The sequence below is a fragment of the Podarcis raffonei genome, chromosome 9, assembly GCF_027172205.1.
Source record: "Podarcis raffonei isolate rPodRaf1 chromosome 9, rPodRaf1.pri, whole genome shotgun sequence".
In the NCBI taxonomy this organism is placed as follows: domain Eukaryota; kingdom Metazoa; phylum Chordata; class Lepidosauria; order Squamata; family Lacertidae; genus Podarcis; species Podarcis raffonei.
Window position 1 is genome coordinate 55,336,167 of NC_070610.1, and position 27,083 is coordinate 55,363,249.

Sequence of the window (27,083 nt, forward strand, 5' to 3'; positions counted from 1 at the left end):
AGTCTACCAGTGTTGCCAAGTTATGAACTGCTTCTAATAAGATATTAATAAATTTATTAAAAAGTTACAATGCAATCCACAACTCCATTAAACCAAATTGCTTTGATTTTAAGCAATAAATTTTAAGCAATAAATCCTGTTCTCACAGCTATGTCAGCACTTTATGGCTGTTTGTAACGTCTGGGCTTGGTTCCTAAACCATGGTGAATTGCTCAAGTTTATCCAACAGCATGTAACTGATCTGGTTTTATTTGCGCATGTTGAGCCAAGACTGTAGTCCTAAAGTACAGTTACAAAGAAGTAAGCCTCATTGAAATCAATGAGACATGCTTTCAAGTAAGCATACTTAGGATTGGCAGGAGCTGGGAAAGAGCAATGGGAGCTCACCGGGTCACACAGATTCAAGCTGCTGACCTTATGATCTGCAAGCCCAAGAGGCTCGGTGATTTAGACCACAGTGCCACCTGCGTCCTTGGCAGTTCGAAAACTTACCAGTGTGAGTAGATAAATAGGTACCACTGCAGCAGGAAGGTAAACAGCTTTTCTGTGTGCTCTGGCTTCCATCACGGTGTCCTGTTGCGCCAGAAGTGGTTTAGTCATGCTGGTCACATGACTCACAAAGCTGTCTTCAGACAAATGCTAGCTCCCTTTGCCTGAAAGCAGAGATGAGTGCCGCATCTCATAGTTGAATTTGACTGGACATAACTGCTCAGGGGTCCTTATTTAGGATTAGAATCTGTTTTAACAGCTAGATGGGCTCTTAGCTCTTTCTGTCCATTCTAGGGGTATTATAAGACAGAGACTCAATTTATTATTTGGTGTTATGCACAAGTAGGTACCAGCCTCAGGGTTGCAAGTTCCCTACTCATGTGCCATGATTTCTTCATTTCTCAGTTCTTGGTAAAGCATAGTTTGAAGTTTCAACTTAATAGTTGGTGGGTTCAGATGAAACAGCAAACTATTTGCCAAGAACCCAGAAGTAAGTTAAGAAATTGTGGAATGTAAAGAGAGAATGAGATGGCTCTTAAGCCCATGGTTTGTGCCAGTTTGTGTACAGAAGGGGAAACCATGGTTTGACATTATTTCTGAATCATACCAGACTGTAGCACATGAAGGCTATAGCGAATGAGTGACAGCAGGGCAGTCTCTTTTCTTTTTTTGCTTATGTTATTCTATTGTTCTGTAAAGGGCAACTCATTTTTTAACTTCTGACTTTTATTGGTAACTTTAGGAGGCAATCCTATGGCAAAATCCATTGGTATGAGTAGCTTAGAAAGCGGTGGACCTCTGACTCAGTTGGCTGATTCCTGATTCAGTTGGGCTCAGCCAGCATGAAGCCATCAGTCCTGGCACCGTGTAAGTGGCTGAGCTGAGGCCAATGTAAGTTTCAGGAAGGGGTGTTCTGCAGGCATAGTACGGGCATGACCAGAGAGGAGGGCCATAGGCTGGATCCCAAGACTATTCATCTAGGTCATGTGACCTGGCAACCCAGCATAGAACACTATTTTCAAGGCTTGTTTTCCCTCCACCAGGCATGAGCAGAGCGTGTGTCTTGTCTGTGGAGGTGTCTGTCTGTCTGTCTGGTTGAAAATCCTTTTGGTTGCCTGGGCAAGATAAAGTGGAAAACAAATTTAATTTAAAAAAGTGTAGAAATAAAGTTCAAAGAGAATTACAGTATTGGAATGTCCTCCCATGATAATTTGCTTTGGAATTTACACTTAAATAACACATGAACACATTTTTTTACAAGGAGGCAGCATAGAAGCAAATCATAACTGACATATGCTATATATTCCAAGGAGTCCCCAAAGAAAATTGAAGAGCAGAATGCCATCATACATTACCCAGTATGTGTCAAAACACTGGTGTTTTCAGAGTTTGCTTTCATGCACTGCTGCCTTTATTTTGTATTATCTTCTGATTCAACATATCCACTGAGCATTTCAACTAAGAACATGGCAGCTTTGTATGGCAGTACAGAAATCTGAACAACACCTTGCTTCAAAAATTAGCTGGTATTAGATAAAAAGATATGTTCTCTACTGAACTTGAAATGAGATTGAAAACTACTAAGGCAAAAGGAATAGACTTTTTTTTTAAGGACCTCACAATGCTAGGTGTTAGATTATAAATTATTTTGAACAGTTTCTAACAATCGCCTTGTTATAAATCTTAGTACCCTGCATATTGCAAAAGAAAGCATTTTTTTTAAAAAAATGTAATGCTCATTTGTGGGCAGAGTGACATCATTTTATTTATCATAAAATAATGAATCTTGTCTGCAGTTTATGAGTGGGGAACAAAGACTTACATTTTAAAATGCTAGGTCCAATCTTACTGCTAAGCACACCATGATATACTGCTTATGGCAGTACCTTGCAAAGGTGGCATTGGATGATACTGTGGGTGCCAGAATACCTTATCAGAGCTTAAAGCTGTTTGATATTTTACTGGCAATATAATATTTTTGCCTAGAGTGAGGTGAAGTTGAGAGAACTTTCTTAATCCAGTTGGTGTCCATTTTGCATGTCTTCACTGCTAAGTCTTGTTTTTGTGGCCATTAGTCCTAACATTCCCTTGGCTTCATATTTTGTTGCTGAGATAAGATGCCTGAGTCATTCCTTCAGGATCATAATTGGATTAAGAGAACACATTGTTTCCAGGATTCTCCACAGGCAATATCGGTATAAGACCTTTCTTTATTTACTGTAATCAGCATGCTCTTACCTTGTGTTTGAACCAGGAGGTCACTGATTGCTGTTTTGTATGTTCAGAATGAAACATGGAGAAAGGAAGAAGTCACACAGGTTGGGTTCAGATGCACAAAAGTTCTCTATGCAAAACAATCCTAGTGGACATAGAACCAGGTCAGACTATTTGACCGTCTACCACACCAACAGCTATCTAATACTTTTAACTATGGATGGCAAGGCTTACTCAATAGAACCTTCTGCTTACAAAGAATGTGCTCTACTCCTGAGCTTTCATCCCTCTGCATGGGAGAAAGTAATGTCTTCTCTGGTGCAATCATTCCTTGTGCCATTTTCCACTAGATAACCCATAGTTTCCATGCTTTTCGGAGCACACATGAAATGGTTAGTCCCTTAACTCTCATATTAAAAATGAATTGATCTCACAATGACCAGCTGGAATAGGGACATATCAGGGTGGTGCAAGAAGGAGCCAAATTGTAACAATAAAAAATGACAAAGAAAAGCCATGACCTAATCAAACAATACTTCTGCAGAGGCAGCTTTCTTATTTGGCTATGAGTCATCAAATGTTGGAACAATAAAGTATTGAGAGATCATGTGATACATGTCCAAACCAATCCACTATCTAATGGCAATCTGATTAATTTGATGTAATCTGCAAACTTGGCTTCCATTCTTTGACTTGCTCCTGATTCTACACTACAGTCTTTTGTAAGAATTACTGTACACTTCCCCCCATTGTCCATCTAGTCCTTCCCTCTGTCTCCCTTTTTTTTACCCATTATTTTTCTAGTGTGCCTAAATGTTAATTCAATGCTAGGTCATGTTAGAGTGGTGACTATCTGAAATACCCAATTTTGAAAATGTTTCCCTAATTATAATTTTCTTTATTTTGTATATGCTTAGTACATAGCTTGTATAAATTAAACAAGATACATCTGGCTTCTTTTGCAATTAGTTTGATGTCAGCCCAATTTTCAGTAGATAGATTGGACTACAAAGGTGTTTATAAGCAAATCCCATGTACACCATGTTGACTTCCATGGCAGAAGAAAGGTAGGATATTAATATACTAAATAAATAAGTTATTTTGAAAAAGACACCTGACTAGCAGGACCTAGACTGCCAAACTGATATTTCCACTGAATGCCCTCAACTTTTCTTAACAGTCCATTGTTTCAAAGGAATGTCTTATCTGAGGGAGGTCAAACAGGTAGCTTGTAGCACTGTTGGAGCAAGTAACACTTCATTAATTTAGAGTCATTGCACATAAATCACAAGGAATTCTATTATGCTGATCTAAAGTACTTCATTTTGGATTTTAAGTTGGCTTGCCATTCTCCCCCATCCCTCACTCTGTGCTTTAAAATATGTCACTTGTTTCTGGTTCACTAATGTTTCAAAATGAGCAGAGACTTTGTGAACTGAGATTTACAGTGCCTCAGTGTTCTACGTAAAATTATTATTTTGTGTAAAGTAAGTGTTCTGAAGCAAATGAATGAAGAAGAAAAAAAATACACTGAGAAATCTTATGTTCCACACCTCAAGTCTTAGATAATAATTAAGTGCATCTGTGTCACCCTCCCTTTATTGTCCTCTACACCATACTAATAGCCATTTAGGTGTATTTTTATTTTTTAAAAATCTTTGGGTTCCAAGACATATGTGTGCACTGTGAAACTTCTGAGTGCAGTCATATTTATCTTTATTTTTAATAAAAGAAACATAAAGGCAGCTGGTACCATTTTGTAGGATGCATTTAGTCTAACAGCATGTATGTATTGGTCTTCTTACTGAGTTCAGACAAACCAATAAGAGCAGAGTTGAACACAAACCTCTTCCTCTCCATTGAATGAGTCCCAAATTGCTCCAGGCCAAACTTTCCCAACCTGGTACCCTCAAATATTTTGGACTATAACAACAATCAGCCAGATTGGGAAATGATGCTCCAGTCTATTTCTTAGGATGCACAGCCCCTAGGGAGCCACTGGCATGCCAGGCAGTGAAGTAAGAGTGAAACACATGACACTAGATTTTACCGTGTCCAGAAAGATGAGGAAGTCTTCCCTTCAGAATGGAAAGACACCTGCAATACTGAAAAGCACTTTGCTCTTAGGTTCATTTTTGAACTTTCTCCTTAAAGAGATAACGAGATAACCCTGAATCTTTCACTTGTAGTTGGGCAAACATGTTACAAGAAAGAAGATTCAGACTGAACATCAGGAAGAACATTCTGACAATGGAATGGACTCCCTCGGAGGTTGTGGGCTCTCCTTTGAAGAAAGCAAACATGCATACCATAAACATTTTTTTCATGAATTTTCCGTGATGGCAAGTCAGCTGAAGTTCTTCATGAAAAGAGGATTAACCAAGCAAGTCATGACTATAAAGTCAAAGCAGTTCAAGGTCAGGGTCCAATTGGTTCATGGGCAAAGCCAAGCCAAGCCAAGAGGCAGGTCAGGGGCAGTTCTTGCTCAGATTTAGGGTAGGTAGGACATCAAGCTAGCACGTAGCGCACAGTACTGATACATAGACATTGTACCAGCAGCGTTTCCACCCTGGCACCTGTGGTTTTTAGCTGGAGCTGCTGGAACCAGACTACAATCTCAGCTAACTCCCATCCATTCTATCCAGAGAGGTATTCTTAAGTAGAGGGTCTTATTTCTGAGGAAACCTTTACTCCTAAAGAATCCTTGCTTGAAGTCAGGCACTTCCCTGGTTGGGCTGGGTTTGCTTCTAGTGTTTGAGGCATCATCTCTTTTTGGGGCTTGGGGCACATTCTTTCTTGACGTCAGAACTCCCTCTGGGTGCAGATAGACCCTCCTCATGCTTGTTGCAGAATCCTGGCTCCCCATCTCTGAATGGAAGGTGACCCAGGGCTTGATTCCAAGGCCTCTTGGTCATCCTCTTGAAGATTCCTTTGGCCAAGACAAGACAGGTAGAGAATTATAACTATGTATGATTAACTTTCAGTATTTGAAACCTTACCACATATGTGTGTAGTTAACATTTGCTTTTATAGGGTATTCCTCTATAACCCTTGCTAGAATAATTGAAATGTAACTTATGCATAAAGGAAATATATAGAAAAAGGAATGTACAATATGCACTTCAGAATATACATTTTACAGCTTCATGTAACATTTTCTGTTTTTAGTGGGGGGGGGGAGGGTACTGTGAAGATTTGAAAAAGCTGGATTCATCTATGGTGAAAACACATCAATATTTGTTTTGTTTCACAGCAGTAATATAAATATTATATATCTATAATGTGTCATTTAAGAATTGTTCAGCTAGCCTTAGCTCATAACGAAGTGAGTGAAAGAAGAACTGTGCAGAGATAATGATCTTAATTGCTGGGCTTAGATGCTACTAGAAGCATTATAAACCTTATGTCCATAAGAGTTTTGATTTTCCATGGGGACACACTAATGCATTTTACAGGAAAGCTAATGCAAGGAGTACTTGACCTCATACCTTCAAAGATCTAAACACAAGCAGCTTTGTTACTGTTTTAAACTGACAAAAATGAGAACTGAGCATTGGGTCCAGTTCTACAACTTTAATGTGAACTGGATACAACTAAAATCTGCTTCAAAGTAAAATGCATATAAAATGGTTTCAGTCTGATGAGTGGTTCTTTAAACTTCTTCATCGTTTGCCCCTCACATACAGAATAAATACCGGAAGAAGGGTTAAAAAAAGAGAGAGAGTAAGGGAGTTGCCTGCATGAGGGGAAACAGGATTATGTGTTTGCTTACCACAAAGCCACAAAAAACGGTCACAACTGTTCATAATGGGCTTTGATAACACCCACCAGTATTACATACCTGCTAACTTCTAAAAATCCATTGGCATTTCTTCAGAACAACTTGCTTAATGTGTACTAGGAGAATACACACAAACACACAGACAGTATATGCTTCATATGTTCATACTGAGGCTGAATAATTTTCAGCCTAATTTCAATGCCAAGCCTTACTCTATATGTTACAATAAATTAATTAATTAAAAAGCAAAAACAAAGTAATCTTGTCTCACCATTGGTATACTGTGTGTGTGTGTGTGTGTGTGTGTGTGTGTGTGTGTGTGTGTGTTCTGGGTTCTTTCTGGAGGAGAGGGGAATCCAGGTCAGAGGCCATTCCTGGTTTCTCTCAGGAGGACCAGATGGGGATGGGATGGATTTCCTGGCATTCTTGAACACCTGGCTCTTCTTACTCTTGAAATTAAGTATTTAATGCCACCCAAGCTATAATCACCCTCCCATTCTTGTACATTAGCCTTCCAAGTGGGCAGTGACCTACAGCAAGTTAATTATGAGCTCAAATGACAGTCTATGCTTGAAGCGTCAGTACCAAAGAGCAGAATTTTCTTCACAGAGTCAAAGCAGATTTGGAAATACATTTATCACCAAGTCCACAGACACCGCCAGACTTTCATGCACATCAACTAGAGAATTTAAAACTTGGCCAAAGGATACATTCATTATTTTTTTGGCCAGAGCTAGAGAAAATTATTTAATCCCGACATGCTTTCCACTGCTAGAGCCCACATTTTCTTAAATCCTGTAAAACTTTTTCCTGCAAAAAAATTCCTGTAAATGATCACTTCCTTGTGCGTGGGACTAAAAATTATGCCTCAGAGTATTTGGAAAGTAGGTCAAGACCCTGAAGTGGATAAAACACTAGGGCTCATACCTATGAAACTTTTAAGCCAGCCTCAGGGACTAGGCACTAGTAAAATACACCTGCTTAAGTGTGCAGAAATGCCATTAAACTATCGGTATTGCTGTTCACAAATCGGTATTGCCTTAAGTCCACAAAAGCCATGAAATGGAGGCAGGAGAGACTTAGCCACCTAACTGCTTACATGGCTCTTTCTCTTTCTCTTTTATCTCCTGGCACTCACTATAATATTATATAATTACAAGATATAACTATAAGATATAGTAAATAATACACAAAAGTTTCACCACCCACCACATATCCGTTAAATAAATATCATCTGGGGGAATTATTGTGTTAAGTTAACATGAATGTTACTCTTTTAATTGTAGTGCAAGGCTGCCAACTTTTTTGGATGTGTGGGCATAATCTTGAATTTTGAGAAAGTGCCCTGGGTGCAAGTCACAAAATTGCTCCGGTGAAGGCATCACAAAATAAAAAACGGCTGCTGGGTGGGCTGGGTATAACACAAAATGGCTGCCACATCTAAGAGTAGAAAAAGAGAAGACCACAAAAATGATGCAGGCATCCTCCTCCCGAACAATCAGTTGTTCCATCAGTGGGGAAAAGGTACCTAAAGTTCTTTGCACCTCTCATCTGTTCAGAGTGGATGGGAGGGTGTGTGTCCAATCCTGCTATCAAATTAAATGTGTGTATATTTTTAAGGGGTATGTTGAACATAGCTGAGGAACTGAGCTGCTCAGGAACTGAGCAGGAAGAGCAAACTTTCTATCTTGTATCATGGATTTTTGAAGGGATATTTACTCACACAGGCACCATAGGTAATACTGGCAGCACATTGCCATAACGCATTATAGTACATGGTGTGCTCTGGTGAATAATGTTCTCACCTATGGTACAATGTTTGACTTGGACTGAGAAGATATAGATTCAAATCCTCTCTTAGCCATGGCGTTCACTATCTGGCCTTTGTAGCATCGCTTTCTCAGCCCCACCCGCCTGATGGGATCACTGAGAGTAGGCTTGTCAACTGGTCAGGAGAAACAGACTGCTGACCCTGTGCCTATAATATAAGTGTAATATGAAACACGGTCACCACAGATAAAACTGCCTTTTTCTCCATCTGCTGCTTAAGAGTGTTTGCACAGTAGGAACAAGGGTGCTTGGGAGGGAAAGGCAGTGTAGATGGAATTCAAGGACTTGACCAGGCTGCAGAATGGAATATAAAAGTGGCAATGGTGTATAAAGGAATATGAAATCCTTACACAGAGGTTTATCAGTGCAAACTACATCAAACGTGCAGACTGCATCAATTTGCAAGCATTCCCAGCCCAGTACGTTCATTGTTCCATTTAATAGTTGAGTGAGCACTTTGAGAACACAAGAAAATTATTTTTTAAAACATATTTCTTCCTGGTTGCTACATAAATTTGGAACGAAACTGAACAGTATACATGTCAACAGCAATATATCAGGAAGATGCTACACAAGCAGTTCTTGTTAACACAAGGAATCAGAATGTTAAGCACCCAGCTGATAAAAATTTGCCATAGAGGTGGAAGAAAACCCCCCAGTATCTGTTCAGGCCAGCAACAGAATGTAATAGCAGCATAATATGCTGACGCTTCAGCAGAGCCTAGTTTGTGGAGCTCAGCTGCTTGGGAAAGATAGCGTGATCCCAACAGTCTAAGGTTTACAGAATGAAATGCCTGAGGAAAGCAGGTGCTTGGCTGATGTCAGCTCTAGTTAAGCATTTTACAGCATATTGCATCCACAAGGTGATGGGAAAAATAAACACTGGAAAATCAATTTTTAACGTGTAACAAGATAGCACACTAGACAAACCACTGCTTCACTGTAGCTAGGATAGGCATCTCCAAATAGGAGGTTTTAATAGTATCATTCTTGCTTTTTGTGGGTGTGAAGTTAGCTTCCATATTACCAAAACACTCAGACACAAGGTATTGATGAAAAGACATCCCATGCAAAGCAAGGAGCCTGAGGATCAACTTAAAACCAAGGAAAATTAAGCTATTTGCTCCCATCTGTACACACACCACCACTCTGGTCTCGCTTCCATTCATCAAAAACAGCAGCATGCGTGTTCCAAACCCTTTGGTGTGTTAGGAAAATGAAAGAGCTGCTCATATGCTAGTTTCTTATCATCTCTTGATCACATATCTTGGAGATTTCCATTGTCAAAACTCTTTCCCAGTCTAGTTCATTTCAGCTCTTCCTCCTTCCAGGGCCAAATCACTCTATTTCTTTGCAAGTTAGCTGATGCTGCCTTGAATCAGAAGGCTTCTCACACAGTTGGGCTGTCACAGAAATGTTCAGCTAAGGGGAAATACTGGATTAGCTATTTGGGATCTGGAATTATTGACCAATTAATATATTTTTTTAGGGTAGGAGGGTAGCTCACATATGGGTAGCCCACTGCACAGTAAGAACGGTATTCTGAAAGCTTCAAATGGGCAGGTTTCTGAGTTCCCTTCCATGCTTGCTGCCCAAACTACTACTAGTATTAAATTGCTTCCCAAACTCCTTTGTGTTTGGGGAGCAACTGACTGGGCATAGCGACTAGTTTTCAATGAGGAATGGTTAGAAGGTCCCACCAAACAGAAACTCCCCGCTGGCCCCTTGAATCCATGCTTAAATCTAGTATTGCAGTGGAGGTCATCTGCAAATAATAGCACTGTACCAACATGCCGGTTTCTCTTATATCCTAAACCACCAGTTACTAAAGTGATTTTTTCGCTCTTCACGGGTGCAGCTCTGTTTAGTGCTGTACAATGATTTCTTGGTTTATTGCAGGTCCCACTGAATCACAAGCTCAACAGAATACAGCTGCGCTTTTTGATGTTCCCATGTATTCCTCATGAAAAATGATCAGGCAGGGACAATGAGTAATGAGAAAGCATTTTATTAGAAAACGTAACGAAGTGTTCTCAAAGTACACTTTTATAGAAACGTATCTAAGTAAATAATTTAACCTTGTCAGTTTGTGTGTGGCAGCTTTTCAGTGCAAGTGAGAGTCCAACAGTCTATTAATAGTCTTGTGTTCCCAAAGCCCCTGTGCTTGACCATAAAGCTTTTCCACACATGGATGGGAGGCCTTCAGTTTCTACGCCTGAGTACATTCAGCTGCATCATCTTATGTGCAGCTCTGAAGGGTTTAACCAACCCTTGGATATGGTATTCTGGCGCAAATACCGAGCAAGAAGAGGTGTCTGTAAATGAAACATCATGCATGGTCCTTTGGATCCTGCCAAGTTTCTTGTACAGCTGGATAATTCAAACAACATATATATACACATATACACACACACATACAACTCTGAGTCATTAAATCAATTAAGGTGGAAATATCCCCACACATGGATTTATATAGTATGCTCCCCAAACAATTTTAATACCAATAGCCCAAGTGGTAATTTACCTTAAATATCTTCACATAAATAAATATACATATATACAAAGTAAAGAGTTGGGTTACTGTTCTTCACAATGGACATTTATATGGCAACCTAACACTGTCTTCCTTGCTACACACCTTTCAATTGTTTCAATAGTGCTAGTACCAGAATAGCACTGAACTTTGTAGCCAACAAACAAGAGTAATACATTTTATAAACAAAACCTGTGAGACTATCCCTCATCTTTCAAACATCAAACATTCTTTAAATTCTAATTGTATATTCTTCTGATGATATGTAGCTATAAACATGTGCCCCAATCATGCAAACCTTGACCCCAAGCCCAAGTTGGGCTGCGCTGGCTCACATGAAGGTCCTGTATGCATGGGCCTTCCTCATTCATTTCAATGGATGCAATTACTTTGTACAGATTTGTCTTCCTCTCATGAAATGAATAGGAAATACACTGCAAGTGAAGGAGATTCAGCTGTACATAGAGCCATAGTACTCACAAGAGATCACTTATAGTTGCTACAAATCAACAGAAACAAAAGGCAGCAAGGTCAAATGCTTCTCCATTTTAAATGTTTGCATGAAGCAAACTCTATAGGAGAAAAAGGTTGGTTCAGCTATTTTAATGTTATGGACACTTAACATATTTGGCAAATGAAATGGAGTCCAGAAATTCATTTAAAAGTGAAAAAATATGCTACTATGTTGAGATATAATAAATTGCATCCAAAACCAACCAACTTTTTCTGAATAGTTGTAACACCCATGTTGCAAGAAAAAAATATTTATGTGACCATTAGGACCATAGAGTATGAACAGAATGGAAGCTGCAGAAATAATTCTGTTTGATTGTATCCAATAATAAACTTTTGTTTGCAAAAGAGCTTTTGATTCAGCAGAGGTAACCACCAACGGGGTAGGAGCATGAAGTTATCAATGATTCCTTCTTCCTCTCTGCACCCCACAAAAAATAGCTTGAGAAGGTTGGGAGACTATCCAGAACAGCATTAAAGGGAGTGTTAGAATTCCACAGAAAAAGAGGTATCAGTGAAATGTCCTTCCCTTCCACCAGAGGTTTCCACTTTGGGGCAGCCCATCCTGTTTCACCATCTCAGGCAAAACAGGGATTGCCACCGTCTGTCCCCCTAACACTTGCCCACTTTTGCCACCACTGCACTCTGGCTCTCGTTGAGCTTGGCGGGAGCTGGGGTGCCGCTCGTCAAAGCATCACCAATTAAGCTGATTTGTAACATGGCCCAAGAATGCCCTGGCTCTTGCTGAACTCAGTGAGAGCCCAGGCACTCCTCAAAGTGTTGCCGGTTGGCATCTTTGCCCATGGGCCTCCTTCTCAGTGGTGGAAGCGGTGGGGTGGGCCGAGCGCCATCTCTTGAACTTCTGCCACCTGAAGCGGGTGCTTCACCTCATCTCATAGGCAGGCCGGCTCTGCCTCCATTGATCAAAGGCTTCTCTGTGAAGGTAAGGACTCTTTGTAAAAAAGGGACACTGGCTACAACAGATTGCGCAGGCAATATGCTTATATGGCTGTCATTCAATATGGTTTTCTCTAGCATTTGCCTAGTTTCTCATTCAAAGAATCTTTCACTTTGCAAATCAACCTCATAAGAACCACAATACTTTCAGCAATATACTAGGGCCTAATGATGGCTTTGTACTGAGCCCTTATACTCCTGAGTACATTTGGTACTGAATGGCAAAAAGAACAGTTGGCATCATTACAAATCAGGTTCAGACTCTGAAGGAATCTGGCCTAATTCAGGATGGGTTTTATACATCCAAACCTAGGAAATTTGTTTTTGAAATCCCCCCAAAATGAACAATGTCCCTATCACTAGAAAGGAACACATGAAAGATTGTAGCCACCATCTTTAGTGTGGCTTGTCTTGCATCAAAGTCTACTGTGCTTGTGCATAGAAAAGTTTCAGATACAGGATGTAGGATGTTAGAAAGCCATTACAAAAAGAGAGGAATATTTTGTCACAGTGAGAACTTGACATGGACGAAAAGCTGCAAGAGTATTAGTCTCTTATCTAGTAAATATGTTGGGCTGGATTCGACTATCCTGGCACGCTAGTGGAAGCCAGTGCAAAGGCTCCCCTCTCCCTGCCCCATGGAACCCTTGCGCCTTCTTCAAATTTCCTCTGGAGGGTTGGGAGAAACAGGCAGGCAGAGGAGAGGAGGAACTGTTCTGTCTGGCAAGCAGAAAACGCTTGCAGTGACAGAACGATCAGAAGAGTGTGACGTTGAATTCCTCCCTTAATTTTCCTTATATACATATAAAGCATTAAATGGCACCAATTGTACAGAAGCATACTTGCTTAAGATTGAATATGTATACACACAAGGCTAAAGAAGTTTGCAGAGAGATTTACAGGATGATATAAAATAATGAACCATAAAAGCTCATACAAACCAGCATTTTAAAAAGTTGAGTTTGCAATACAAAAAGGACTGTTGGAAAGTTGTCATAGAACAAATATAAAACCACTGCTAACCTAATTTTTGGGCAAGTTTCTTTTCATACCAAAAAGACCTTCCAGGACTGGAACCCACAGGAACTAAAATGATTCAGTATCTTCTATTAATTAGCTTCTACTGTCCTGTATTAAGGTCTTCTTTAACCCATCAGTTCATAACACATTTAGAATTTTTTGCTTTGTTTTAAATTGCAAAGATAAGGACAGTTCAAAAAGAAAGAGTGCATAACTTTAGTGGCAATATAATGTTCAGCACACCAGCTATTAATATACTATTCTTGCTTGGTTTAATATGTAAATCCACCAAGAGATTACATAGTGTTCAACCACCATCTATAGCGCTTTACTGCTGAACATAAATAATGACAAGGCATAGGACTGCAACAAGTCCAAGAGCTTGTAAACCAAGGAACCAGAGCATAACCCAGAAGAATATGACTATTACAGGTTCCACAATCCGTTCTCCAAAATACATCCTTGTGAAGCCAATACTAATGAGGCTTTTGTTGAGCTCTCCGAAGAGAGTTCCCATCTTTTTGTAGTCATCTGTAATAGGTTCAATACTGTAGTCTCTGTCTTCTTCTTGGACCTGCAGTAAGAAAAAAAACAAACCATTGGATTATTAAAATCTGGATAAATAAATTTGCAGCATGTTACTGCTGCCATTAAAAAAACACCCACCCACCCACCCTCCTGTGCAGAAATGTTGGTGTTTTTCATCTTTCTGCACTGTAATGATTTATAGTGGCCCCTATCACAACTAACAATAGCTTGCATTACTGGCTTTTGTCATCCAAAAGCAATGTATTTTATTAATGCCTACAATGTACAAAGTGCTGCACTAGAAACGCCCCTTTCCCAAATCTGTCATTACCTGAAATCTTCATAAAGGGCTTTGCGTAAATATACTCAGGAGGTTTCCCTTTTCCCCAACACCCTGCTACTTGCACCTTTTTAATTTTAGAAACTGGTAATTTCTTCCATCACACTACTTTTCCGACCTCAAAGGACCAGAGCTCAGGGGTAGACAATCTGCTTTGAATGAAGAAGGTCCTAAACTCAATCCTTGGTATTTCCGGGGGGCGGCTAGGAAGAGCCCCTGCCTGAAACCCTGGAGAACTGCTGCCAGCCAGTGTAGGTAATACTGGTCTTGACTCAGTATAAGGCAGATTCCTGTGTCTGCAATTGTGCCTCGTGGGCCATGAGAAGAGAGAATGGGGGAGAGATCATTTTTCCTCATTCACTGCTCCATCTTGTCACCTCGCCCCCTTAATAACAGGAGTGTACTATTGAATAATAGCGGCAGAGCCAAGTATTGAATTCCTTATCATCTTTATAAAAAAGATATTGCACAAAGCTTCTGTGGACAGGCTTTTGATGGAGATGGGTAATGTAAAGCAAGCTTTTAAGATGATGAAGTACACAATGCACGGCACTGCTAATGCTTCCATTAAAGACGAGCAAAGCTCAGCAAGAAGCTACTCATAAATATTTTACTCAACAAGTCAATACTGTTAGCAACACAAGGCTTGCCTTGTAAACTGTAATTATCGTGATTAAATATCCATCATAAAAAAAAAATCTGGAGAAGAGGTTTGTTTTAAGTCTAGTTCTATAGCCAAAACAATTCCTACACTGATGCTTTAATTAGATATCTAACAGCAAGAATAATACAGCTTGCATTTCCCCCCAGTGAGTAGCAAAACAGGCCAAAAAACCCAATAACAAGCAGTGTAATCTTAAGTACCCTTACTATGGAGTACCCCCCCCTAAAGCTCCATGAGACTTACATTACATTACACATGAATAAGTGCAGGAAGTATGTGCCATTAGAAATTAAAATTCTAGTTTAGTAGAATTCATAAGGGTTAAAGTGCTGCCTTACTCATTATAATAAAACGCTGAAAGCTATTTCCAGATAAAGAGCAATATTCATACATCATTCACCCTGAGGCACATTTTAGCCCTGATCTCCTTTGACGCCGTACACTATTGTTTGTCAACCTTTTTGGGTTCATGGGTACATTTGTGAAATAGAGGAACTGTTGTGGGCGCCACACACATGCTGCAACTCTTTCCTCCCAGCTGAAACCCCTCTGCAATTGCCCACACAGAATTAAGAGCTGGGGGGCGGGGAGCCTTTGAATAGCTAAATAAGGTTTGTTCAAGCCCTAATTTCAACAGGGGATGATACCCTATGGGCACCAGGAAGGCCTCTGTGGGCACATGTGACCCCACAAACACTATGTTGGTGACCCATGCCATACAGAATCATCTAGCAGATTATGTTTGTGTCCATGGTTGTGCACAAAAGTCTCCCGTTTCATAAACATCAGCTAGTTTTATGTGGTTCAATATTTTCACTAACACATATTAAATACACTTTGCAAAATTACTGTGTACCTCCTTAAAGTAGATGGATAGTTAGAAAGGAAAAGCTGCAAGTATTACTCTTTTTTATATTCAAGTGGTTTCTTCAGACAAAAACAAAACAAAAATGCACACATCCCCCAAACCAATCAGCAATTTGCACCCAATTTTGAGTTTAGCAATTTCTCCCCTCTCCCAGCTTCTGCAGTAATAAAGGTGGAAGGTTTGAACATTCCTCTGCATCTGCATTGTCATTTTTGTGATACAAGGTTTGAAAGAGCAGCTTCATGCTAATAATGTAATTGCCCCCTTGAGATCTGCACTATGCAGCACTTCACATCAGTTGCATGCCAAATGTGCAACAAAGTATGGGATTCAGTTGGCAGATCACCCAAAGCATATACCTACTCCAAAACTGTCCCTTTAATATTCACTCCTTTTCTGCTTTTGCCTTTTATAGAAATGTTGGGTCTCTGGAAGTTGAATCTCTATGTGAGGAAGCAGATGCATCATGACTTTGGTGCATGCCCATGGACACACAATGACCTATGCATGGCTTAAATTCCCTTCTATTCCCACTACCACAATAAAAGTATAAATATAGCTAAATGTTGCTGAATGTGTCTGGAATCACAGTTATTCTATAATCAGATCCATTTTGATTAAAGTTATTAAAATATTCTCATTATCTCTCTCTCTTTTAAAAAGTAGGCTGCTATAATCAATACAACATACAAGAAATAGTGAAGAAACTTAAGCACATGTATTGTGGGAAGGTGACTGCCATGCTTATAACTATTGTGGAATCTCCCTGCTAGCTACTGTTGGGAAAGCCTTTGTCTGTGTAATTCTCAACAAATTACACTCACTGATAGGATCTATCCTGAGTCACAATGTGGCTTTAGAGCTCAGAGGTCAATGGGCAACATGATTTCCTCACTCGCCAGCTGCAGGAGAAACGCTGAGAGCAGAGAAGCCCCTTGTACATTGCCTTCATGGACCTGACGAAGACTTTTGACCTCGTCAGCTGAAAAGGACTCTTCAACAAGATAGGATGCTCACCTAAGATAGGATGTCCACAATATGGTTGTGCCTTCCGCGAGAACATACATGGCACTGTTCATCCATGGACACTTCCCTGTAAAGAACAGTGTGAAATAGGGCTGTGTTCTCACTCCAATTCTCTTTGCTCTCCCCATGCCTTCAGCTCGACTGATGATGGTATGTACTTCCATTCAAGGAGGGGTGGGGCTCTGTACACCTGGCACATCTTCACACCAAGACAAAAGTGTGGTGCGTTCTTATCTGAGATATGTTGGTTTCAGATGACACAGCCTTAAGAGTGCACTCCAAGGAAGCTCTACAAAGACTCATCAACCATTTTGCCCAAGCCTTCAGCACTCCATGCAACACATGGTTAGGGTGGTAGACAATTTTGTTTACCTGGGATCCACCATAACTAGCAACCTTTCCATCGATGCTGAGCTGGACAGGTGTATTGGCAAGGCAACTACAGCAATGACTTGCCTTTCCGAGAGCGTTTGGGAGAATGACCAAATACCAAGTTGAAGGTCTACCAGGATTTGTGTTGAGTATGCTGCTTTATGGAAGCGAGTTGTGGAAGTGAGTTGTGCACTTGGCATGACAGAGTCTTGAACAAGCATGTGCTCTCTCTCTCAAGGCCACAATCCCAGCATGTTCACACTTATGTCTCTGTGATGTCTATGCTGGCTTGGTCATGCACACAGAATTTAAAATACCAGGACCCCCAAGCATGTGTTTTATGGGGAGCTGGCTTCAGGCCCTAGGCCTGTTGGCAGTCTTAACTCTGTGTTACAAAGTTGTCTGCAAACATGACATGAAGTCTGGTAACATTAACCCTGCCATATGGGAATACCTTGCTGATGACTGCAGTGCCTGGAGACAAGACACTCAAGTTGTATATCCACAGCACCAACCACTGAAATGACCACTGAGAGGAGCACAGAGAGAAATGCCATTCTGCACCTGTAGCAGCAAAACCTGAACCCTTCATCTGCCCTAACTGCAAGAAAACATTTCTCTCCCATATCAATCTCTACAGCCACAGAAGGTGCTGTAGCTCTTCAACCATTTGGCTTCACCCCTTAAGGCACGTTGTCTGCTGAGACAGACAGATGCCAGTAACTGGGAAGAGGATTAAGCAGTGATTCTTGCTGTGAGAATAGGGTGTTGTAGCACTAGGCAGAGCCAATGTTCTTCAGACATTGTTGGGACTCCCAGCTTCCATTAGCATGGTAAATGGTGAGGGACGATGGGAGTCATAATCCCATATCATCTGCTACCCGTTTGCTCCCCTCTGGTTAGTATACTAGATGTCAAAGACACAAGTACTGTACAAAACCCCACTTCACCAAGAAGCTTGCAGCCTAACTTCTGATCTCACAGCGTAATAACACAGGGTTGTTGTGAGGCTAAATGAGGAGCAAGGAAGGAAATAATATATGCCAATGAGAGGAAATGCAATAAATTATAATTGTACACAAGAGGGTTTTAGAATGTATGCAATCACATGTGCGATAGCGCAACTGCTGTAGAATAGAAGCCAAAAGCACAGGATCTTCCTATACCACATCATAAATATTTTCAGAGGGGATAACTCACTACTTTCTTCCACTACTGTTTCCACTAAAAATTTGGTAGTGTTTCACAAAATATAGAATGTATATTTTTCTGGGGGGAAAATAAAACATAAATTTTAATTTTGCAATGTGAACGAGGGTTAGCAAAAGGTTTTACTGGTTTCTTAAATTTTAAAATGTAACATACCAGGAACAATGTTACAGCAATGGATTTATATTTATGTTCAGATAAAAATAAAATAAGATAGCAAAGCTTGAACAGTCAGGAATGACATTTAACTGGTAGTAAATGGCTTATTTTATTTATTTTGGGAAGGAAAAACATGAGCAGGCACAGGATTAAGCTGGTCGTGCTGAACTGAGATAAGGAATAAATGAACAATGAAAAGCAAAGCAACCACTATGCAAAAACCTATTCAGCTGTTATATGAATTTTTTTTTATTACCATATGATGTCAGTCATAGCTCCCCCCACCCCGCTTCCCCAAGGTGGGCTCAAGAATTTGGTTATGGCAACTGAACACTTAAATACTAGCTGAGCAAATACCAATCCAGCCAGAACTTTGTGAAGTGGTTTCCTAAAATAAAACCATGGTGCCAAACACTTTGTAGGAAACAGGAACATATACTCTTGTAAGCTGCATGAGCTCACATTAATTGACATTAGAGGGAAAGCAATTAGGCTTGAACAGGTCTAACACAATTTAGCACTCATGAAACCTATGCAATCTGTACTATTTGTACTCAACACCCATCCCACATCTCTGCTACAGTCCATGTCAAGAACAAATTGCCACATTTGGAATGGTCATGAGTTGGGACAGGACTGTCCTGAATAATACTGTTTATATCAACCATTCTTCCATGCCAATGCCAACTGTACAAACACTGACCAATAGATTTGGACTTATCCCTCCCCCCCAAAAAAACCTAGCACTATATTCATGCTGTGTCATTAGTGTGTAAGAAACCAAAACATCATCATGGATTAAGTAGCAACCTAGCAGCTGTACAATCAGGAGATAAATGCTTAGTAGGGGTAGTACTGGGATGTGGGTGGCGCTGTGGTCTAAACCACAGAGCCTAGGGCTTGTCGATCAGAAGGTCGGCAGTTCGAATCCCCATGATGGGGTGAGCTCCCGTTGTTCGGTCCCTGCTCCTGCCAACCTAGCAGTTTGAAAGCACATCAGAGTGCAAGTAGATAAATAGGTATCACTCTGGCGGAAAGGTAAACGGCGTTTCCGTGCGCTGCTCTGGTTCGCCAGAAGCGGCTTAGTCATGCTGGCCACATGACCCAGAAGCCGTCTGCGGACAAACGCCAGCTCCTTGGCCTATAGAGGGAGATGAGCGCCGCAACCCCCGAGTTGTTCGCAACTGGACCTAACGGTCAGGGGTACCTTTACCTTTAGGGGTACTACTAAGTACATTTATTGCCGATATCCACAATTTTTAAAGATCTAAATGAATGACCTAAAGCTGAAATAGTATGGGAAGTACAAACACCCAGTCTGTGAACTTGTAATTTTAAAAAATCACATAATAAATACTTTGGAACACAAGCAAGTTTCATTTATTTTGCTTTACAGTTTGCTAAACCTATGGAAGTGCACAATAAAAATGCAATATAAACAATACAAAACATTTATTAAGCGTACAACAGGTATGAAAATGGTATCCTTTTCTGCTTCCCTCATCAGCCAAAATGTGCAAAACTCTGGGCTTGCAGTATTTACTATAAATATCAACCATAAACTGTAATTCATATTATTCATTCCTCATTGAGAAAACTATAATAATAAGCTTATAAGCATACACTTCCGCTAAGGAAGATAACAAGATTTCTAGTTGTTTTTTTAAAGGAAAGGAAAAAGAGAGGAACAGCTAGGAATATAATCTAAAAATCCTTACTTGAATATATATAGTTAATATGCTTGGAAAGAGCTGAGTAACTATGGCACAGATCCAAAGAATTACAGAGTTCCATTCACGCAATGGAGCTTTCCTGTGTTCTCCTCCTTCTGACTGTATTCCTTTATACCCCACCCCCCAAACCACTCCTTAGGGTCACGGATGTGGTGTGGAGGGCTGCAGCTGAAGGAGAATCAGCAGAAATGTGCATTCCAGTGGTACAAGGCACTTTGTGGAACCCACTTTATATAAATGGCGCTCTCTTTGTCAGCTTTTGAAGAGTAAGCTTATGAAACTCTTATGGCAGGCTTCTTCACACATTAACAAAATTCAATTCAGAGATTTGGATATTAAGCCTTCATTTGGAGGAAGGGCTGTAGCTCAGAGGTAGACCACTTGCTTGGCACGCCCAAGATCCCAGATTCAATCTCCAGGAAGGACTGAGAATTTCCCTTGTCTGAAACCCTGCAAAGCCACTATCAGGGAGTGTGTAGACAATACTGAGCTAGATGGATTAATGTTTTTATACTAAGGCAGCTTCTTATGTCCTCGTTATTTTTAACCACCCTTTATTCTCTTCCCACTTTTTTTTTTTTGCCCTAAAGTAGCTCAGAACACAGATGTAAAAGAAGCTATGGTTGCCTTGCCCTTGCAAAGCAGCCAGTGGAATTGCAGGTGTTTTCCTAGTTTCTGCTGAGTGTGGGGAAAATCTTCAGCAGAGTAGGAAGCTGAGTCAGATGCTGAAATCCAAGTGGTCACCAGATGTTGTGATGAGGAAAGGCCGCCCTCTTCACAAAAGCTCAGCAAATTCTCAGTAGGCTCTCATGAACAATGTTCTGAAGATCCACCCTTCCCTTACACACTGAAGTCAACATACTGTATAACTATTTAAGAATACAAGAAGAGCCCTGCTGGATCCGGCCAAAGATCCATTTCGTCCAACATCTTCTCACAGAGTCCAACTACATGCCTATGGGAAGCCCACAAACAGGAACCTAACTATATCACTAAAGCCTACAAGTGATATATAAAAGTATGTGAAAGACTTGGTTTCATGACCAGGGGATAGAGAGCTCTATAGTAAAAGTATCCAAAGAACAAGCAGATCTTGTAAGAATAGCCTCTTAACTTAAAACTCGCCTGTGGGCCACAATTTTGTCCATTAAATTTATGCTAATCCCAAATAGACTCACAGATGCTGTATTTTTTGTTATGCCTAAATTAACAATTATTACTGGAAAGCATCTGTGAAATTTCAGTTGCATTCTCACAAGGTTGGTGCTGATTCCCAATCTCTACTTTCATGGACAACTGCTGTTCTTGAAATGTTATCACAATTTGAATTTATATCACTACAAGTCTGTCCCTAACACTTGCGATTCTGAAGATGATTAGGAGTATTTCATTAGGTATTTAGCACTCCTGAAAATATAACCTTATTCTCAGTTGCTAGAAAACTGCAAACACAGAGAAGTTTTGTTTCCCCTTTTAGAACACAATGCGGGTCCCACCATCCCACTAAGACAGGAAGAGAGAACAAAAAGGAAAGCATGTTAACTGTCAACAGCTTGTTCCTGAACAGCAGAAAATCTCACGGTTGATTCCACAGATGAGGCCTTGGTTGCAAGTATTGCAAAAGTTAGCCAACAGTAGACAACTTCTTTTTGTAAAGAAGCAACTTACCAATATTTAGTAAATTTAGAATTTGTAAAGAAGCTACTTTCCAATATTTAGTTGCTGAGTACAAAAAGTGGGTGGGCACTGTGGTCTAAACCACAGAGCCTAGGGCTTGCCGATCAGAAGGTTGGCGGTTCGAATCCCCGTGATGGGGTGAGTTCCCGTCGCTCGGTCCCGGCTCCTGCCAACCTAGCAGTTTGAAAGCACATCAAAGTGCAAGTAGATAAATAGGTACCGCTCCGGCAGGAAGGTAAATGCCGTTTCCATGTGCTGCTCTGGTTTGCCACATGACCCGGAAACTGTACGCTGGCTCCCTCGGCCAATAAAGCGAGATGAGCGCTGCAACCCCAGAGTCGTCTGCGACTGGACCTAATGGTCAGGGGTCCCTTTACCTTTTACAAAAAGCAAGTCTCAGGAACCTTTACATTTTCACTGAATATAACCCATTAGGAGCAGAAGAGCTTGAGGGTAAGCTCTCTGTCTTTTGATCAGCATGGCAAGATCTTTTCAGAGCTAAAGTTATAACAAAAGGTATAACAAACACCCTTAATGTTTACATAAACATCCCACATCAGTTGTGACATGAAGGAGGTGCTCCTGAACTAGTTTTATGTTCTGAACCACCAATTTCCTAAGTTTTTAAATTAATGTTTTTCAGCACTGCAAGCTCTTGAGAAGCTTCTTAAAAACTGGATATTGCATCACATCATTGGGTGACAATAATTTGAAGCCCTTTGGCTCCAGGTTCTCTCTGAGACGTTGCATGTTCTCTTTTCCATTACTGTATTTTGGGAACTGTTCCTGGCACAAAGATCCAAACAAAGCGAAACCTGGAGTGATACTGAGCCACCAGAGCTATATTTCGATCAAAGATAAACTCTCATTATTATTTGCAAGAACCTATACTTCTTTTCCTGCAGCATGGTAAGGGGGCATCCCTTCAAACACTTTAGGAAAAATGTGCTGATGCCACATGCCTCCATATATCAACTATCAAGCCACCTGCTGTGCCATCTCACATGCAAACTGACAAGTAGTGTCCTTCTATGTGGACCAAGATAGCCTTGCTTCATAGACTAGCTCCAGCAGCTCAAATCTTAGAAGCCCAAAAAAAGCCTAGAAGATTCTCACAGTGACAATAAAGGACAAATTTCCCAAGCCAGAAGTTATTCAGATTTTTTAAAAAGTGTATTGGCTCCCCAAGGCCTTGGCATCAAATCAAGATGGGGAGAAGAAATGTGTTCATATCTTTTGCATAGCTGCAAGAAGCATCTTCAATTCTCATATGGTTTGAAATGGAGATGGTGTTTCAGAAACAGCCTTGAAGTTAGGTACTTTCCCAGAGCAAGTCACAATAAATAACAAATTAGTTTACACTAGCTGCACTGGCTAATGAGAATGTATGGGGCTAGCCCTAGCCTTGATACTTATGCGCATGCCAGCCATGTTCCCAGGCCAATGTGTGATCAGTTCAGTCTGAAGCGGTCAGCCTTCTAGGTGTATAGGATTTCCAACATGTGAACAAAAACCAGATGCCTGAATAGGGCTACAATTCATATGCAATGGCCATTAATTGTTTGCTGCCTTTTGTTAATTTTCATTTATTGGCAGCCACCTTGGAGGCAGAAAGGTAGCAAGTAAATATTTCAGATAGAATAAATACTGTACATAAATTTAGGTAAAAAGGCTAAGGGCTCTAGTAAAATGGGGCTGACTAATTCTGCAAAAAGTTTTTCAGAAAAGGAAATTTTATGACCAATACCATGGCACAGTGAACCTGCAAAACTCCAGCTAATTCGTCACTGAGCACACCTCTTTGTAGAATGTTGGCAGGTCTCTATAATGAACAGGTTCTTCCAAGCCAGAGGTGCTCATTTTATCTGTTTAGAAAGAACTGTGAGATCATGCTTTGGACACAATGGTACATAGAGAAAAGCTAGTAAAGTGAAAGCTGACAGGCATGATAAAAATAGGATTATAAAAGTACTTACAAAAATTACTCTTTGTAAAAAGCCACCATTTTTAAACAGGCATCTCCTGTTCTTGCTTACACAGTGTTGAAGAATGCCTTTAAGATTATGCCAGCTACAACATACCCATGCATTTAGAAACAAATTTTAAATTTAGTTTGTTTCCAAAACAGTAGTTTGTTTCCAAACGACTGCTTTGACCAGAACTGTAATTTGAATCTCTCGTTCCTCCATAAGAACAGCCCTCTTCATACATTAGGGCTCTTCTCTGCACGTACAATGAAAACAGGGAAGTGGCAGACTCTGTCCACACCCATTAGCATGTTGAAATATCTGCTACATGTGCCCATAACTACAACCTTACACATGTAAGAAAGGACTCATCTGATCAGGGCTCCTGATTATGTGGAGTTCATCCTATGCACATACACTTGGACACATATTGCAGATGTGTGTTTCAAGAGACATGCAGAGAAGTATAACACACAAAGTGGGTTTATGTCAATCAATAAACCCAATTCCTCTGAACAAGACAAACATCATTGTAGACTCTTTCCCTGGAATCTTGTACAGTGGTACCTCGGGTTAAGTACTTAATTCGTTCCGGAGGTCCGTTCTTAACCTGAAACTATTCTTAACCTGAAGCACCACTTTAGCTAATGGGGCCTCCCACTGCTGCTGTGTGATTTCTGTTCTCATCCTGAAGCAAAGTTCTTAACCCGAGGTACTAATTCTGGGTTAGCGGAGTCTGTAACCTGAAGCGTATGTAACCTGAGGTACCCCTGCATTGCCTTTCTTCCAAGAAATCTGAATGATGCTAAGAGGTGCGTCTGTGACTAGAGTCTCTAAACATAAACAAAGGATAGCATACTGGCCTATAATTATTCCACTGTTATGTGATCCTTCAGGTATTTCCAGATTGGTAAATCGCAGTGCACTGGGTGCACTATTGCAACTACTATGTCTATGTGTACACCTGTGCAGGCATAAAAGGAGACAGAAAAACTGGACCACACCCTACTATTCCATTTCAATAAATTCAGATTAAACTACCACCCCGTAGTGGTGAAGAGCGGTAGTCTCGTAATCTGGGGAACCGGGTTCGCGTCTCCGCTCCTCCACGTGCTGCTGCTGGGTGACCTTGGGCGAGTCACACTTCTCTGAAGTCTCTCAGCCCCACTCACCTCACAGTGTTTGTTGTGGGGGAGGAAGGGAAAGGAGAATGTTAGACACTTTGAGACTCCTTCGGGTAGTGATAAAGCGAGATATCAAACCCAAACTCCTCCTCCTCTTCTTAACTCCATTCTTGCAAACTCAATGATTGTTGTAACTCCACACATTCTTTGAAAATATGGAGGATTTAACTATTTAGTGCTCTATAGTCACAAAGATTGTGTTTATAGGAGAGTGATTTGTGTGCATGGGTTCAGACACCTTTGCTAGTTCAGGGAAAGCAACCTGAAATACCCACAAACTGTCCCAAAACATATTAGTATTAAAACCCAGTCAACAAAACCTGCCTCACCACATTCACAGCCACACCATACATCTGAAGTGCATGACTTTCCCTAAAGAATCCTGGAAACTGTGATGTGTTAAGGATGTTGGGAATTGTAGCTCTGTGAGCCACAAACTACAGTTCCCAAGATTCTTTGGCGGAAACTATGTGCTTTAAATGTATGGGGATGTGGCATGGGAAAACTAATAAAGGGCTCTTATCCTCTTCCCCCCCAAGTAATGGGGGGGGGGAATCACACTCCTGTGGAAAGTTTGCATAACCACATAAACATGGCTATGGGGTGTATTTTCCCAATACATCATCAGGAAAACTTGCAAGGGGGTTAGCAGAACTCCACCCCCCCCCACACTTCCAGGAAGTTCAGTGTCTCCCCCCCCCCAACGATCACCATCCTCCAAACTTATCCGATGGGGGGGATGCAAAGATACCCTACCATGGATTCCTTCCTTTTACAACAGCAGCCACGCGTTTTAAATTTTATTTTCAGAGCGCAAGCGCCACAGGCACGATATTATAGACAGTGCAAGGATGGAGGAAGGGGGGCGCTCTGCCCCCCCCCCGCTTTTCTCGTGCGCGCGTTTTGCGCGTGCACTGTCCGGCTTTTGCCAGCGCTGCACAGGTGCGGCGCCCCACCCCTTACAAGACCACGTCCCGGTCCCACCACCAGGCTTGGCTCCCAGGACCTAAGAAGAGCCACGGGCTGCATCGGACCCAAAAGGTGTGTGTGTGGTTTCTGCACGATCCTGCAAACGACAATCGGCTAAACCAGATGCTTCTGCAAGAAGCCCCCGGAAGGCAACGGCCCCAACCGTTCTCCCGGGCAACTGGTGGGGCGGATCCTGCCTGGTCGAGGTTCAAAAAAGAGGGAAGAGGCGTTTTACAACCCGCTCCTGGCCACCCGGAGATGCAGCCGCTCACCTGCAGTTGTTCCTCCTCGCCTTCGCCCTCCTCTTCTTCCCTAGGCGGCGGCGGCGGCTGCTCCCGGTGCTGCCTCCTCCGCCTGTGCCGGGCGACTGCCCTCCCGCCCGGAGACGCCAACGATGGCGCCGGCTCCCAGTCCCTCTCGAAGGCGTATTCGGGCGGCGGGAGCAGCAGCTCCTCGGTCGAGCCCATCCCTCCCCTTCGTCGCGGGCTGCGGGAGCGCCTTCCTCCAGGCTGGGGAGAGGGCAGCTCCCGCCAACGGGCGCTGGGCGGGCACGACTAGCGACCCGGCGGCGGTCTGTCACGCTGCCGCTTCTTCTGTTGCCTCGGCGGCCGCCTCTGCCGCCTCGCAGGGCGGGTCTCGAGAGGCGTCACGGGGTTTGCAGGAGGAGGAGGAGGAGGAGGAAGGGGGCGAGGGTTGTGCCGGCGCTAGAAGGAAAAGGGGCGGGGTGTGTGTGTGTGTGTGTTGCGCGTGAGAGAGCGAGTGTCGGTGAGCGTGTGTGACAGAAACGGTGCGTGTCTATAGCCCGCCTTTGCTCGTGAGGCAGAGCTGGAAATGCGTTTCCACGCACATGCACGCTTCATATTTGTGTGCTCACCCTCCCACAGTGCATGCGGTATGCACAGGGCCGGATTTAGGTTTGATGAGGACCTAAGCTGCTGAAGGTAATGGGGCCCTTTATATGTCCAGCTGTCCTTTGTCAACAACAAATTGTCGCTGCTTTTTGTGTTGAATATATGCTATAGGCAAAACAAAAAAAAATTTCCCTTCCAG

At 41.7% G+C, this 27,083-nt stretch overlaps 1 protein-coding gene and 1 long non-coding RNA gene across 4 annotated transcripts; one reads left to right on the plus strand and one right to left on the minus strand.

The window, feature by feature from the left end:
* The first annotated feature begins 907 nt into the window (after positions 1-907).
* On the plus strand, positions 908-16,305 carry LOC128421232 (uncharacterized). 3 transcript variants are annotated; one of them, XR_008332268.1, is made up of 3 exons: positions 908-2,867; positions 3,673-3,770; positions 16,153-16,305. It is a non-coding gene; the product is annotated as an uncharacterized LOC128421232 (long non-coding RNA). The 3 variants fall into 3 exon arrangements; XR_008332267.1 differs by lacking the exon at positions 16,153-16,305 and adding an exon at positions 4,893-4,984; XR_008332266.1 differs by lacking the exon at positions 16,153-16,305 and having other exon boundaries at positions 908-2,684; positions 2,775-2,867; positions 3,673-4,315.
* On the minus strand, positions 13,249-26,730 carry FAM241A (family with sequence similarity 241 member A). The gene is made up of 2 exons (XM_053403756.1): positions 26,306-26,730; positions 13,249-13,911 (listed from the first exon to the last, which is right to left on the minus strand). The coding sequence occupies exons 1-2, from the start codon at positions 26,498-26,500 to the stop codon at positions 13,666-13,668; spliced, it is 441 nt and encodes a 146-aa protein (XP_053259731.1). The 5' UTR covers positions 26,501-26,730; the 3' UTR covers positions 13,249-13,665.
* Positions 26,731-27,083: the final 353 nt, after the last annotated feature.

Excerpts from the sequence above, each read along its gene's own strand:
- FAM241A (XM_053403756.1), bottom strand. The coding sequence starts at position 26,500 with ATGGGCTCGACCGAGGAGCTGCTGCTCCCGCCGCCCGAATACGCCTTC. Across the intron at positions 13,912-26,305 it reads GCGAGGAGGAACAACTGCAG|GTCCAAGAAGAAGACAGAGA; the intron begins GTGAGCGGCTGC and ends TTCTTACTGCAG.